Raw genomic sequence first — 15650 nt, 5'->3', positions numbered from 1 at the left:
TATTTTATTAGGATTATGGGCTTTCTCCCCCTTCAATGTGAAGAACTTCAAGTGTGTACTAATACTGAAACAATCTCGCATCCCTGGGATAAACCCCAACGTGGTCATCATGTTTTCTTTCAGTATATAACTGGATTAGATTTACCATTTTATTTAGGATTTGTCCATTTGTATTACCAGGGCTCTTGTTTCCCCCTGCTCCAAACCTTTTTGTGGGCTATCCTGGCCAATTTAGTATGTAATACTGACCCTATAGAATATGTTGACAAGTTCAGTCTAATCCAGGCTTCACAAGTAACATTTTTCCAGCTGATTCTTAATCTGTTGCCGTTATCCTTACAGAAGCTCCCCTGAATTTAAGTCAACTTCAAATAAGTTATGCTAACTTGCCAAGCATGACTGACTGCTGACCCTGTCTTTAAGGCATTTCATTGAGGTATTCTGACATTTGATACCTAATTAAAAATCAGACTTATCATCTTAAGTAAATTCTTCCAAATTCCCCATCATCTAGGGTCACAGTTCCCAGGTCCTGGAGATTTAAAAATCTATCCCCAAAACCACGCCAACGTCCTCAGGCAACTGATTTGCTTTCTATCAAGATTCTAGTTCTATCTAAATGGAAGCAAACAGCAGGTACTCTTACCTGCTTTCTTCCACTCAACATCATTTGAGATTTGTCCATGTTGTTTATGCCAACTGTTAATTGCTGAGTGGTATTCCACTGTATGGATATCCCACCATCTGTTCATCCTTTCCTTTGCTGGTGGACATTTTGGCTACTACAGATAAAACTGAGAATGTGCCAACTAGTCTTCATGTGGACATATACTTTCATTTCTGTTAGGTAAACACACCTGGGAGTGGAATGGCTGGAACCTAAGGAATGTTAAGTTTAGCTTTTAATAAATGGCCATTTTCACAGCATTTGTAGTACTGAACTTGGCCACCAGCAGTGCAGGGAAGATGCCCTGGCTTCACGGCCTTAGTATGTCGCCACAGTACGGCCACATTTCTGTTCTGCAAACTGCCTTCTGACAGGTCAGCAGCAGCTCACTGCAGGCTTGATTTGCGTTTCCCTAACGACTGAGGCTGCAGACATCTCGTCACGTGCTGGTTCGCTGTATACACCCTTTGATCAAGTGTCCAAATCTTCCCTATTTTAAAAGCTACGCTGTCTACTTACTGAGTTTAAGAGTTCTTTAGAGATACAAAGCTTTTGTTGGGAGATTTTGCCAAATAGTTTCTCTCAGTCTATGGCTTATCTTTTCATTCTCTTCATTCAAAGAGACGTTTTTGATTTTTATGAAGTTCAATTTACTATAGACTTTGTACTTTTTGTGTCCTTTTTGAGAAATCTTTGCCACAACCAAAGTCACTATAATTTTCCCTTTATTTTCTTCTAGATTAATAGTGATAGCTTTTACATTACATTGTAAAGTCCTCATTTCCCTTTCCCTTTTGCTCCCCACCACCAAATCCTGGCAATCCATCTTTCGCATTTTCCAGAAATACTTTCTATTTGCCAGGTCACCCTCTTCTGCTTAGCTCTCATTCATTCTAATAGCCTCTTGGCTGACTGCCTTCTACCCTTAACCCGTAATATTCTTTAAATTATTTTTTACTGTAGTAAAAAACACTTAGCATAAAATGTATCATCTTAATTTGATCTTAGGCTAGTGGCCCATACCTAAGACAGAGAGCTGCACGAACATGGCAGCCTCACGCAGCTACTTGAACATAAATCAAAGTTCAGTTCTGCATCCACACTAGCCACATTTCACGTGCTCAACAGCCATGTGCGGCTCACTGGCCATCACGCTGGGTAGCAAAGGTATTTCCAACATCCCAGTTTTTTAGACAATGTTGCTGCACATTAATATCACTTCCATTTTCAAAGCATTTAGTTCAGGCACTGAAGTAGAAGCTTTAACCCTCAAAATTGAGGTAGACTAACTCAATATGAATATTCAGGTTCTGTAAGGATAAATACACCTTGCCTAAAGGAATCCTTTAAAGCTCAACAAGCTCTTTATTGCCAATCTATATAAAAAGTACTTGGTATGCTTCTCAAAGAACATATTCCATCCCAAAGCTATGTACTTTGTAGACAATTTCCTTTCTCCTGTTCTTCATTCGAAACAGTACATATGGGAAATCCCTAATTAATCCACCTTTCTTATTCCTCAATATACATACTGTGTACTATAACATATGTGAAATATGTGAACAGAAAATTTCACAACCCCTGGCTTTTTCCCTGTATCTAAGTGAATGTTTACCCCCCCCCCCTCGGGGAACAATCACCCAACATTCTAAGCTTCCAAGAGTCTGATTATACCAGCCAACTGGGCCTTTTCCTGGCTACTCAGATCCACGTGGGGAGCGCCCAATACTAGATTCTCAAACTCCACAATCAGAAGTACCAAGTAAGAGTATGTGGAAATCAACAGTCCCTACAATGAGCTTGAGGTACAACCAGACTTGGGAGTAAAAACCTCAACCACCTCAGTCTTGAGAGAAAAGATTCCTGGCTGGCTCCGTCAGTAGAGCAAGCAACTCTTGATCTTGGGGTCGTGAGTTTGAGCCCCATGCTAGGTGTAGAGCTTACTTAAAAAAAAAAAGGATAAATTCATTTTCTCCTTGTTTCCTCCAAGATAGCAGAGCAACAGAAAGAAAACAATATAAAACCATAGAAACAGACACACTTTCTCTAGCCTGGTTATACTTCATTCTTCCCAGATACACACATTGCTCAACAAGAGACTGAAGTTTATTTATCATACACAAGTCATGTTTGACCACTGAGAAAAGGCTATTTACATAAAACATCAATAGATTAAAAAATACATAGTATTTGTATTTTAATACAACGGGGGTCCCAGGATTCAAACAAGGAGGTCTGATTCCAACTCTGCAGTACACAGTTGTCTGCTCTGCTACCAAGAACTCTAGTGGAAGTAAACTCTGGCAGTAAATTTCTCAAGTCAGATAAGCATGACTTTCACACACACGGTTTTGCATCTGTCAAGGAAGACACAGCATCTTCAGTACACGTGCCAACATCTGGGGCTTCCACGTCCGAGTCCTCACCGGTTTCCTCTTCCAAGTCACATTCCTGACTGTTTGGTGATTCAGAGTTATCCAGAGGTTCTTCATGCAGTCTCTTTTGAAAGAATAAACCAACAATTTACTGTAAACACTGTACAGGCCAAGTCCGCTAGCAGTGTGCTGGTATCACCGACCCTCAATGTTCTAGAGAGGTCCTTTTCATGAAGTCTCTCAATTACATTCACTGACAGTCAGGCGTTCTATCAAGGTCTCCACCATGCTAGATCCCACTTCGGCGAGGTCACAGTGCCTAACAATTTGCTCATCTTTTTAAAGCCCGTGCCTTCACAGACCACTCGATTCAGTGCTTCTCAAGCTACCTGGAGTGAAGGACCAGGTTTTCGGATTTCCCGTCTGTGGTGGACCAACACACTCATGACAGCTGGGAGAGCTATTGCAGTACTTCCAACAGTAAGTCTGTCACGGCTTTAAAATGTAAGCAATTCAGTACAAGAAAAGCTAGTATTTGAAAAACTTTCTTCCTATCAGCAAGATGACTTTTCGAAAACAGGAGTAAGTTTAAGACCTATTTTTTAAGTCCAATACTGTAAAATAACAGTCATCATGCTTCTTTTTCTTTAAAGATTTATTTACGAGAGGGAGGGAGGGAGGGAGGGAGCACACAGGGCGAGGGGCAGAGGGAGAAGGAGAGAGAAACTCTAGCAGACTCCTTGCTGAGTTCGGAGCCTGATGCCAGGCTTGATCTCAAGACCCCGGTATCATGACCTGAGCTGAAACCGAGAGTTGGATGCTTAACCGACTGAGCCAGCCAGGTACCCTGCCCCCCCACCCCCCCACCCCCAGGCTAATTCTCAGAAACACATTAGCTTCTTCCAAATAAAACGTGAGATAAGACCACCAAACTTTAGTGTACCAATTATCAGTTTTATAAATGAGGGTAATGTCACACTGGCATTCGTTATATCAAAACCCGTCAAAAAACTTGTCAACTGTGAAAGAAAAATTTTCCATATGTAAGTAAATTCCTTTTTATATTTCTACAAGAAAACAGATGTTCTTTTGCTTCATGATAATAATAGTATCTAACAGTCATTGGGGCTCTTATGGGCAGGGACTTGTCTCCACTTTCATCGTTAGAACTCATTATTCTCACAACAAGCCTACAAAGTGCACAGTATTAATCCCATCTTACAAATGAGGACGATGAAGCCCTGACAACATACATAACCTGCTTGACTCAACAAACGTGATGGTGCTGGACAGGGAGCGAAGACTCACACCCAGGAAATCTGATTCCAGAGCCCGCACGCTTACTGATGACGCTGCTACCTCAAATGATGGAAAAACAGAAGCTTCTGAGTCAGGTGAGTGTGCAGATACCTACCTCTATCACCTCTGCCATATACTGTACGTGCTCTGCTACCTCTGCCAGTTCTTTGTTTTCCTTCTTCAGGCGGGCAATCTCACTGTCCTTTTGTTCAATTTCTTTGTGAAGCTATAGGACATAAATAAAGTTCAGTATTCCACAGATCTGCTATGCTAGAAACCAAATTACCATGCCTCCAAGTCTGTAACTGAGACTAACCGATGACACATTTGCACAAAGTTCCTAACAACGGTGCTACCTTTGGCTCTCGATGAGCTCCTCTGGTGTGACAATTCTGGTAACAGAGCTCCCTTTCTAATTAGGCTTGTCTTAGACCAACATTAAAGCTCTTTTATATGACTCCAACCAAGCAGAAGGAAAGTAATCCTGGAACGTTAAAGATTGCCACAGATTATAGTCAGTACATACTTTCTCATTTTCCTTAAGTGCTTCATAGAGCGCCTTCCTCCGTTTTTCTGCCACTTCTTTCCAATATTGAGAGGATGGATTTTCTAAAATAAATTAACGTTTTCATGTAAACCTTGAAAATATTATTATACTATTATATGCTGCTGTAAAAACCCAGTAATTTTTCTACAAGAAAAAAAATATTCCCACAATGCTTTATAGAACATCACCAGCTTCCTCTGTTGATTTCCACTGCCATTCCGATTAGAACTACGACGAACGACAGGCTCCTTCTGGCTCAGCCACGTTGCTGCTGGCTCCCTTCATTTTCTGCTATATGCAAATTCCTTTCTTCAAAATCATTCTCTAGATACTTTCTTTTGAAAAGACAATTTCCAAGTCTTGTGACACTTAAGACAATCTAATGTCAGAGCTGTCATATTAATCACTAACCTTTTCTTTAATATTTCATCCATATTTGGATCTTACCAAACAGTAAAGTCTGTTCACACTATATACCACAAGAAATTTTCAACTATCTAAACATTTGAGTAAAATATCTAATAGAGTCTCCAGATTAAGAGGCTGTGGGCAGGATCCATAACAGTACCATAAGTGATTTGTTATTTTATTTAATATTTAAATACTTAAATATTAAATTAGCTTTAATAATTTAAATTTATCGTAACTAAAACATTTAAGAAAAGTTATACATTTTTTCATACCTGCAATCATAAGATCAAACGCTTCTTGAGTAATTTCACTAAAATTTTTATTTTCACTATGTTCTGGGACAAAAACAACTCCAGAGCTGGAAGCCTTAGATGTTAACTGGTCGTTCCAATGTTTCCTTTTGGACAAGGCTTTAACCAACTATAATGAAAATACATACATCAATCTCATTTATTTTGATTTAATGAACAAGAAAGTTGGGTGGTTTTATCATGTATGTATTAAAAACAGAGCACTCATATGTCTGTTTGAAATCTTTGGATCTTTTAAAAGAATCACACAAATTTAAAACTCTACCAAAATGTAGTTATTTTTTAGGAATTTTATTTGCAGCAACTATCCTAGATTAGGCTTAGGTCTAAGGCTTAGCTGAAATTATTTTTTTTTGTTTGAATAACTGAGTACTACAGAAAAGCAGTATTTTCAAACCCTTTACAGACAGGGGTAAATGGATGGCTGTGACATTTTATTCCCAACACAGCAAACGTTATTCCTGAAGGCCAATCCATAATGTTTTACATCATCCCAGTGCCACTGTAGGCCTTCATACCAATTCTGAACTTCCTCAACTGAACCATCAATACAAAAACCATTTCTGTGAGAAACACACAATTGTTATTCTTGAATCATTTCCAAGTTTCAATGATCTAGGCATCTCCGATCAAGGAAATCTTGGAAAGGCCTTTAATGTAAAGTTAGTATCATTTGTACCCCATTCTAGCCTGATAACACATACCTCATTTTCTCTTCCAACAAGTGATCCAGCTGCTGAAGGCTGAATCATCTTCAGAGTTCTTCTTGGCACAGGACTATTCTAAAAGTCAATGAAATTTATTATCTGGTTACTCAGTTGCTATATGGGTTATTACTCTTGTACTCCTACTATAATTTAGGAAAACAGAAACACTAAGAATACTAGTATTTGGTCTGCTATATAATATTAAATATGAGCTATTGCTCATATTGGTTTTTTCAACTAGCAAACTTGTTATTTCCCTAAAATTATAATAAAGTTTAAAGAAAGCCTAATGGATCACATTACCCAAACTTGACACAAGTAGCTTTTCTCCTCCCATTTCAATACATGCTGTATTATAGTCATCTTGTTAACTAATCATATCCAGTTAAAAAATAAACAAAATTTCTAAGCTTTAATACTTCAGACCATATTTGATGAAACTGCAGTACAACAGGAATATTTGTATTCCCTCTTAAAAACATCTGCCACACGGAAACTAGAAACCAGACATCATAACATTTATAGTAGAAATCCTCAAAAGGGGTAAACTGGGGGAAAAGGTTATTTACACTGCAAAATATTTCTTCCCCTACTCAAAAAGATTCATCCCAGACTTCCTTTAAATAGTGACTATCCCCTAACACATGTATATGTATTCCCCAAAGGAATACAATTTTCAAGAACATACCTTATACAGAACCAAATACACATCTAAGAGGAGCCCCCTCCCCTTGCCCCAATCTTCACCTGACTGCAGAAGCAGTTTTGCTTCAAGCCCATTCATTAGGAGATGGCCACAAAGTCAGTGCCAGAGGCACACAAGAATACTGTGAATTTGCCCACACTACTGTTTTGGTAAAAACACAGCCTTCCTTATAACACGTAAATAGCTTCCCATATATTTCCTGATCTGAAAGCGCTCTCTCTTTTTGCAAAAAATCATTAGTTATCCTGCCACCATGGGATAGCAAACAATGGTGAACACCCAAACAAGGGCAGCAAGAACATGACACCGAAGCAGCGTGGGAAAGTTTCTGCTTCCATGCAGTGCTTCACAGGACGAGAGCTCACCTTTCCCACGGTACAGTTTCTACTGCCGATTATTATCTCACAATTGAACTGAAGAACAAATGCCAGCTACTCTGAGAACAAATATTACAACAACATTTCAGATGTAATTTAGATAATAGATTAGTCAACAGCCTCCAGACAAACAGAAGAAAACCTAACTCTGGACCCTTAAGAAGAGGAGGTGTTAATTTATTTAAATGCTTGCTACTAATAATGGCCAAAGAAGCCAGATAAATCAATGCCACACACAAAAAAACGGCCATTTTTAAGATTAACTTTTGTACATGTAAGCTTGAAGCACCCACCCCCCAAGATGGAATATGGCTGTTATCATTTTCTTCATACAGATCATGCATTGGAATAACAGACTCTTTAGAGCCAAGAGGTTCAGGTTCTTAGATATTAATAGGTCTTAATCTTTTTAGAAAACCATTTGGGATTCTGGGAACCCTTCTTTCAAAAAAAAAAAAAAAATGCACACAAGAGCACTACTCACATGGAGTTTTGCCTAACTGGTAGGAAATCCATGAACTCCTATAATTCACTCTCCTAGATCTAGTTTTAGTCCAATCTCTTTCTTTTACAGAGATGTAAACTGAGGCTAGGATGCTAAATAATTCACCCAACGTCAGAGCTGTGGAAGCTAAATCAAGAACCAAACAGAACCCAGTCCTTTTATATCCAAGATAGTTGTACTCTAGCTAGTACACATTAGATTTTTCTTTAGATATAAGGATCTGCTGAAATGATATAAACTGTCTGGGATCTGCCTCAAAATAATTAGATGGCTCAAGGAGTGAATGAAAATGTAGATGAAACAAGATTAGCCATACATTGATAACTGATGAAAATTGTGAAGTTGAGATTATTATTGACTCTATTTCTGAATATTTGAAGATTTTCATAAGAAGTTTAAGCGCACACACAAAGCTCAGTGGGAAGATGTCATCATCCTAAATGGAAAGGGATGGACTCAAATTATCAATGCACAGTTATTATTTAAGAAAAATAATGTAAGGACACTAAGGCAAGGTAAGCCATCTATCAGAAAGCATCTATCACTTATGGAAGGCTTTTATTTACTCTATTTAATTTAAATCTGCAAAATGATAGTTTTCCTGAAGATGTGGTCTCATTACCGGGAACCCTCACCCTCTAAGTTGTGTGGCAGAACCTCGTTAAGTTGTAAATTCATTTAGAACCTTAAGAGCAAATCAAAGTTAAAAATTCAAAATTAAATCTGTTCTTATTGTTATACGAATAAATATTTGGGATAAGATTTCCAGTGATGGCATCATACTGGGATTCAAAAAGTATAGCAAAACAAGCAGGTTCGATGGTAATGAGTATGATCTTCTCTGGACACATGTGCACTGTAATGCAAAATGTGTCTCTAGTCAAAGACACCAATTCTCAAGATACAAAGGATTTTAATAAAATCATTTTATAAAATGTAGGAGTGGAAAGAAAGCAACCACAATCTTATTTACAGAGAATCCTAAGGAATCTACTAAAAAACTACTAGATCTAATAAGTTCAGCAAGGTTGCAGGATTTAAGATCAAATTCAAAATGCAAAAATCAACTGTTTTCCATATAGTAGCAATGAACACAAAGAAAATTTAAGAAACAATTCTATCTACAGTAGCATTAAAAATACTTAAGAAAAAATTAAGCAAAAGGAGTATAAAACTCAATACTCTGAAAACTACCAAAACATTGTTGACAGAAATTAAGACCTAAATAAACGGAAAGAGATTCCACGTAATGGGATCATAAAACTTAACTGTTCAACCTTAATTTTTTTAAAGTTCTCTAGTGTTACTTGTCTTCTGGCTAAAAGCTCGGCACTTCCAAAGTTTATAGAAACGACAGCCAGATTAAATTTAGTTAAGTTATGTCAAAATGCTTCTAACCACAGGCTTTCTTCAACAAATGAAAGTGATTCTATCACATACCTTTACACTCTCTTTGATTCCTTCTTGTTTCTGCTTCATACTTGGATTCATTATACACCTGGTGAAGTACAAAAAACTAGTAATTCATATCATAAACAGAAAGTGGTTTGCAACCGAAGGTGTTTAGATTTTGTTGTTGCTGAAAATTTTTACAAGTATTTACAATCATAGAACTCATTGCTACAGTACAGTGAAACTACGATCTTTTCTCACTGTACCCAAACTCAGCCCCATCAATGACTACAGTGACTGAAGCTAGTTGACTCTTACTATCTCTATTACGTACACACAAACAATAATTCTGGTTAGAAACATCTTGTTACAACAGGAAAATTAGGTATTCTAAACAAATTTACAGAACACTGTGGTGTCCTGGATTAAACAGAGGACTCAAAAAAATCTGAGAAAAAGTCACCAAGAAAAGCAAAACAATAAATGGTCACCAGGTACGTGGGTATGCTCAAGTCTGTCCTAAAGAATAGCATTCTAGGGGCACCTGGGTGGCTAAATCAGTTCGGCAGCTGCCTTTGGCTTGGGTCACGATCTCAGGGTCCTGAGACCCAGCCCTATGTTGGGCTCCCTGCTCAGCGGGGGAGTCTCCTTCTCCCTCTGCTTCTGTCTGCTGCTCCCTGGTTCTCTCCCTCTCAAACGAATAAATAAAATCTTAAAAAATAAATAGCATTCTAACTTTGCTGTTTCAAAGGCAGTTTTAAGCTATAATAAAATTGGCTCTGGTAACCAGCAATAGGTCTGCAGTGATTTAATATCCGATCTGATGAGATTATGTATTCACATTGGTAGGGAATGTTTACCCATCAGAAGCAAGGAAGAGGGAGCAGAAGATAAAGGGAGTACGCAACGTGGTTAACCAGACCACTGGGCCAGACTCGCTCCAAACCCAACCTCCGAACCTCCTGGACAGGTCTGCGCCTGCCAAACACCTTGATTGCTGCAGATGACGCCTTTACTCGGTGCAGCGGCTTTCAAACTTCGACTGTGACTCACCAACTGCTCAGACATTTACACCGTGCCCTAGCACAAGCACAGACGAGAAAGTTTAAACCAAAAAACCCCTAACGGGGCGATGCACCCTATTTTCACCTCTATCTCATGTTAAGCAAATGCTGACGGGGACCCACTAAACTGAGGAATGTTTTCTCAAACTGCACGTCGCAACCCGGGATCCCCAAATCGTTTACTTGGGTCTCGAACACTGTTTAGAAAAATGGAACTGAAGAGACGAGAAAACACCGAGTGCACAGCCGGAGCTCGCACCGCAGGTCGGGGGTCGGCGGGACTCGGGGCGGCGCGCCGGGGCTCCCACAGCGGCGCACGCGTCCGGGACGCGCCCGCCAACCAATCGGGAGCGCGGACGGGAGAGCGCGCCAAAACCGACCCAGCCAATGGGGCAACCCCTCGTCCGCGGGGCCCTGCCTCCCCCGCGCTCCCCTCAACGTCCACTCCGACCCCGGCCGCGGCCCGGCAGCCGTCAAGGGAGCGGCCCCCGCGAACCCATCTCTCTCACGCTTATCGGACGGGCGCGCTCAGTCCTCGTAGCGGACGCAGGGAGCTGTGGCTGCACCACCTCGCACACGGCCCACCGCCACTGGGAAAGCTGGCGAACTACGGCGCCTTGCCGCGACGGCCACGTGACCAGGTGACGCCAGACGGATCCCGCGAATCGCCTCCCGCCTCCGCCCCCTTCGGCCCCGCCCCTTCCTGCGCCTGCGCGGTGGGAGTCGCGCGGATTGGGGCGGGGACGTCCGGGGGTTTCCGCCGGCGGGGAGGTCGCAGCCCCCTGACCTTGCCTCGGAATTCTCCCCTCAGTGCAATGCCCTCTTCTCTCTGCCCTTTTCAAGGGCAGGGGGCGGGGCAAGCTCTCCCACTAGACACGCAGTCCGGCAGAACAAACTGTCGTATCGGGAGCGCCCGGCGTACCTGTCGGCGAAGCCGTGGTTGCGCGGACTCCCGATGGTGTTCCGGGCGCTTGTATTTGGCTGTGTGCATCCCGACTGTGCCGCGCTTCGGTGGGGGCTCCGCGGGCCGCACTCGGCCGTCGGTTGCTCCTGCCGCCGCTCACCAGGAGCCCGGCACGCACGCAGGACTGGCTAGCTCCGGGAACGCAAGGAGCGGGGTCCCCTTCGCAGCACCTGTAGCTTTGCTTTATCATTACTCTGCAAAATCCTCAGCTCCCCTGTGGACGTAGCACGTTTGGATTCACCGGAGTCTGGCCTTTTGTGTACATCTACCGTAACGCAAGTCTGTTTTCCCATTCCTTAACTTTTCCTGGGATAATTCTCAGAGGGAGGACTATATCCCCGCACCGCGCACAGCGCCGCTCTCAGGCAGAGCTGTCTCAACTGCGCCCACCTGCCCACCTCCCGCCTCTCACCGGTGTCTCTTCCACCGACCTCACAATGTACAGAGCACGGCGCTGTGGTCCTGGCTTTGTTTGGGCGACATACATAAAATCTAAATTCGTAAAGGAATCAGTTCATTGATTGGAAAAGTATCCGTAGACCGGATTTCCAAAGTGAGAATCCTGATGACCAGTGCCAAGTACAGGCACAGTGTCGTTTGATTGTGACACGCCCGCCAGTCGAAATAGTAACTGACTTCCAGTTTCTTCATTCAGCCGCATGATAAAAAGGGATCACTGGAAAGACCCAAAGTGGTAAGTATATACCATTCAAGTTCTATTCAGGTAGCCCGTACTGGGTAGAGTATAAGGCAAAGTTCATAATGTTTCTTTTTTTTTTTTTTTTAAGATTTTATTTATTTGAGAGAGAAAGAATGAGAGATAGAGAGCACGAGAGGGAAGAGGGTCAGAGGGAGAAGCAGACTCCCTGCTGAGCAGGGAGCCCGATGCAGGACTCGATCCCAGGACTCCAGGATCATGACCTGAGCCCAAGGCAGCCGCTCAACCAACTGAGCCACCCAGGCGCCCGTTCATAATGTTTCTTAACAGAACTAAAAAACTGGGAAAGACAAATCTCTTCCATAAGAAAATGGTAAGCAAACCAAGGAGGTAGAATCATGAGGTCACTAAGTTAAAAACCTGAGGAGCAATAAGAGAATTGGTGATTTTCCAGAAGTATCACAAAACCCACTTACCTAAATGTTATCTGTAGTTGCTAATAGTATTTCTTAGTTTGGGAATGGTGTGGGGAGACTTTTACGTTATACGTTTCAGTATTGCTTGACATTTTTTTTAATTCAACATACCTAAGGAGATGATTCCTGCTTTAGGAAAAGTCGTGAGGCTCCCAGAGTCTGAAACAACCATTTTACCAGCTTAGGTTAGATCCTTTTTGTTTTGCCTGCTAAATGATCAACTAGGTAATGTGACTAATTCAGATCTGTACCTCTCTATCCAGTTGGGTGGCCACTAGTCACACAGTGACCTTTGAGCACTTGAGATGTGGCTAGTGTTCATCGAAATATGCTGTAATGTAACATACACACTGAATTTCAAAGATTTAGTGTGAAAAGAATGTAAAACATTTTCATAATTTTTTGTACTGATCACATGTTGAAACGATACTTTGGATATACTGAATTAAATGCAAATGTTGTTAAAATTCATTTCATTGGTTTCTTTTTACTTTTTAAAATACGGCTTCCTGAAAAAAAAAAATGATCGATGTGGCTCACGTTTGTGTCTCGCATTGTATTTCAGTGAGACTTGACTGTGCTAAAATACCGCAACATATGTCATCCCAGTGAATCTTCTTAGTAGCCCTGTCAGATGTTTTCTACTCCCTACTTCACAAGACTGAGAGGCTAAATTACAGGCCCAAGATCTCAGACCACTAGCCAGTGAGACAGACAGACTTCAGATCTTCTGACTCGAAGTCCACATATGGAAAGAGAGAGGTTCGGAAAATATTCCTCTCTCCAGAGGCAGAAGATCCTCAAGCCCCCAAACTACTGGGAATGTCTCTACAATGTACGCTTTCATACTGTTTTTGAAGAACAAATTTATAGGGAAAACAATTTTGTAGGGATCTGGAAAAAAGTGGCAAGTGGTTGTCATTTAATCAGAATTTGGTTCTAGACATCCAAATATCCTGTAGTCTTATCTGCACGAAGGAAACTATGGGTATTGATTGGATTAAGATTATCCAGTCATTTAACATGCTATAAAGAATAATCATAAATTAAAATGTTAATGAAAGGCAGTAGGACCAACTGAGAGGACATGTACCTTTTTAAAATATATCATTTATTAAGGCTAAACTAAATTCCCAAGGTTTTCAGCCAGAGTTCAGAAATTGCCTATTACATGATAATCCCTATTTTTCTGAAAGCTTCCCTGGGGGAACACATAACAATTTATTACAGTCTTTTCAAAAAGCTCATATAGAATCATTTGTAGAATGATCCAGTTCCTCTACTCTGAATTATATTAAAATAGTTGAATTTACGTTTTAGGTTACCTGAAATGTGCACAAAGTTGAAAAAAATGAGAGCAGAAAAGAAATTCAGATTCAAACAATTTATCAGATTTAGGGTTTTTGTTTTTTAATTTTTTAATTTTTCTAAATAGGCTGTATGCCCAGTGTGGGGCTTGATTGAACTCACAACCTGGAAATCAAGAGTCATGCTCTACCAGCTGAGCCAACCAGGCACCCTAGTGTTTTTATTTTTAAGGTAACATTTTAATAATTAATAACATGAGATACATACTAGTTTTAATGATGATAAATCAGCTTTAAGATAAAAGGCAGTAAATAGGTGATTATAAAGTACCAAGGAAATGAAAAAACACATAGTGAATGCAGTCCATGATGAACACACACCGTTATATGTCATAAGCCATTACATGTAATTTTTCTTCTCATTGTATTTGTATTTTATTTTTTTAATTTTTTTTAAAGCTTCACTTCTTTCTTTCTCACTTTCTTTCATTTTATTTAAGTAATCTCTGCACCCAACATGAGGCTCAAACTCATGACCCTGAGATCAAGAGCCGTATGCTCCTCCAACCAAGCCAGCTAGGCGCCCCATAAAATTTATTATTATTCTTTTTAGTAATCTCTACACCAGTGTGGGGCTCAAACTCAGGACCCTGAGATCAAGAGTTGCATGCTTTTCCTATTGAACCAGCCAGGCGCCCCTCTGTAATTTTAAAAGGGTGTTTTTTGTTTTGTTTTGTTTTGTTTTAAAAAAGGGTGTTTTAACTTTCACTTTTCAGAACAATGAGTATTGATCCTGAGAAGTTCATTATTTACAAAAGACATATCTGGTCTGCTAGTTGTCATTTGTGTAAAGAAGCTGCTGAAATTTCACAAAGGGCTGTCTGTGTTCTTTTTCAAAACAAGTGCATTCCAAGCAGAAATTGTCTTTATCTCTCTTTTCTTTTGGTATTTATTTATATTTTATTTCTTAAACCCAGACCATTTCTGTAAGGATTTGGGCATGGAGAAAATTTTCATAAAATTCACAGAGTTATTTTATAAAAGTTAACTTGTTGAGTCAGCTTATGTGATGAGAATGAATTGCTGGCTACATAAGGGAGGACAGGTGTATTAGGTATTTGTTCAAGAGAAACAAAACCAGTAGGATGGATATAAATTTAAAGAATTTGCCCACATGATTATGTCAGCTGGCAAGTCCAAAATCTGCAAAGCCAATGTCCCAGTTTGAATCTGAAGGACTGAAGTTTCTATAGAGCCTGTGTCCCAGTTCAGGGGTCATCAGGCAGGATTCTCTCTTATGGGGGGGGATTGAGGGGTTGGGGGAGGGTCAGGCTTTCATTTGATTGGATGAGGCCCACTCACATTATGAAAGACTATTTGCTTTGCTCAGTGTACTTATTTAAACGTGAATCTCATCCAAAAACACCCTCACAGAAACACCCAGAATAATGTTTGACCAAATATCTGGGGACCCGATGGCTCAGTCACGTTGACCTAAAATGAGGCATCACAGTGGGAAAGAAAGCCTTGCCTGGACCTTGACTGAGGATGCACTTGGATTCCCTTCAAATGGGAAGGCCTGGAAGTACACTACCCGCCATGCTCCGCTGATGGGTTAGTAGGAACATCTATGAAGGAGAGAGCAAGTTATGCCTTAGGTCTTGTTAGTTTCAAAGGAAGCAAAAGTGGTGAAGCGTTATGTTCTAATGAAGGACTGCCGCTCTGTCTTCTGGTGGCAGACGGGGGCTCCTTGTGAGAACTGTAGAGGGAGGGTCTGGCCCTTGGAGATGGCCACTTTCTCCCTACTCTTCCTCCCATCACCCTCCTCCTACATCAGTCTCTGTGTCCAAATTCCCCCATTTTGTAAGGACATAAGTTATATTG

At 40.8% G+C, this 15650-nt stretch overlaps 2 protein-coding genes across 14 annotated transcripts in view; one reads left to right on the top strand and one right to left on the bottom strand.

Annotated features, from left to right (window-relative positions):
- Positions 1-2751: 2751 nt before the first annotated feature.
- On the bottom strand, positions 2752-11518 carry GMNN (geminin DNA replication inhibitor). 4 transcript variants are annotated; one of them, XM_035728513.1, is made up of 8 exons: positions 10871-10954; positions 10287-10377; positions 9346-9403; positions 6315-6392; positions 5572-5719; positions 4868-4950; positions 4457-4567; positions 2752-3166 (listed from the first exon to the last, which is right to left on the bottom strand). In XM_035728513.1, exons 3-8 carry the CDS (start codon positions 9394-9396, stop codon positions 3005-3007), a joined length of 633 nt encoding a protein of 210 aa, XP_035584406.1. In that variant the 5' UTR covers positions 9397-9403; positions 10287-10377; positions 10871-10954; the 3' UTR covers positions 2752-3004. The 4 variants fall into 4 exon arrangements, with proteins under 4 accessions (XP_035584406.1, XP_027457830.1, XP_027457829.1 ...); XM_027602029.2 differs by lacking the exons at positions 10287-10377; positions 10871-10954 and adding an exon at positions 11284-11518; XM_027602028.2 differs by lacking the exon at positions 10287-10377 and having other exon boundaries at positions 10871-11000.
- Positions 3929-15650, top strand: part of LOC118357185 (keratin-associated protein 10-9-like) — a 53100-nt gene continuing 41378 nt past the window's right edge. For 8 of the 10 annotated variants that reach the window (XR_004820203.1, XR_004820197.1, XR_004820198.1 and 5 more), the window contains exon 1: positions 11719-12019. Coding sequence is in view for 3 of the 10 variants with exons in the window: in XM_035728514.1 (XP_035584407.1) it covers positions 11985-12019 (35 nt within the window). In the remaining 7 variants the exon portion in view is untranslated. Of the gene's footprint in view, positions 4437-11718; positions 12020-15650 lie in introns of those variants that run through there. The other 2 variants (XM_035728516.1, XR_004820202.1) reach the window with 2 other exon arrangements.

This window comes from Zalophus californianus, chromosome 7 (genome assembly GCF_009762305.2).
Source record: "Zalophus californianus isolate mZalCal1 chromosome 7, mZalCal1.pri.v2, whole genome shotgun sequence".
Classification (NCBI taxonomy): domain Eukaryota; kingdom Metazoa; phylum Chordata; class Mammalia; order Carnivora; family Otariidae; genus Zalophus; species Zalophus californianus.
Note: the sequence above shows the minus strand (reverse complement) of the source record. Positions and strands in the feature narration are given on the sequence as shown.

What these genes read in the sequence shown, in the direction of transcription:
- GMNN (XM_027602029.2), bottom strand. Translation starts at nt 9,396, where the DNA reads ATGAATCCAAGTATGAAGCAGAAACAAGAAGGAATCAAAGAGAGTGTA. An exon ending in GAATCAAAGAGAGTGTAAAG is followed by an intron (nt 6,393 to 9,345) that starts GTATGTGATAGA and finishes ATTGACTTTTAG; the next exon opens with AATAGTCCTGTGCCAAGAAG. An exon ending in TTGTTGGAAGAGAAAATGAG is followed by an intron (nt 5,720 to 6,314) that starts GTATGTGTTATC and finishes TTTTCATTATAG; the next exon opens with TTGGTTAAAGCCTTGTCCAA.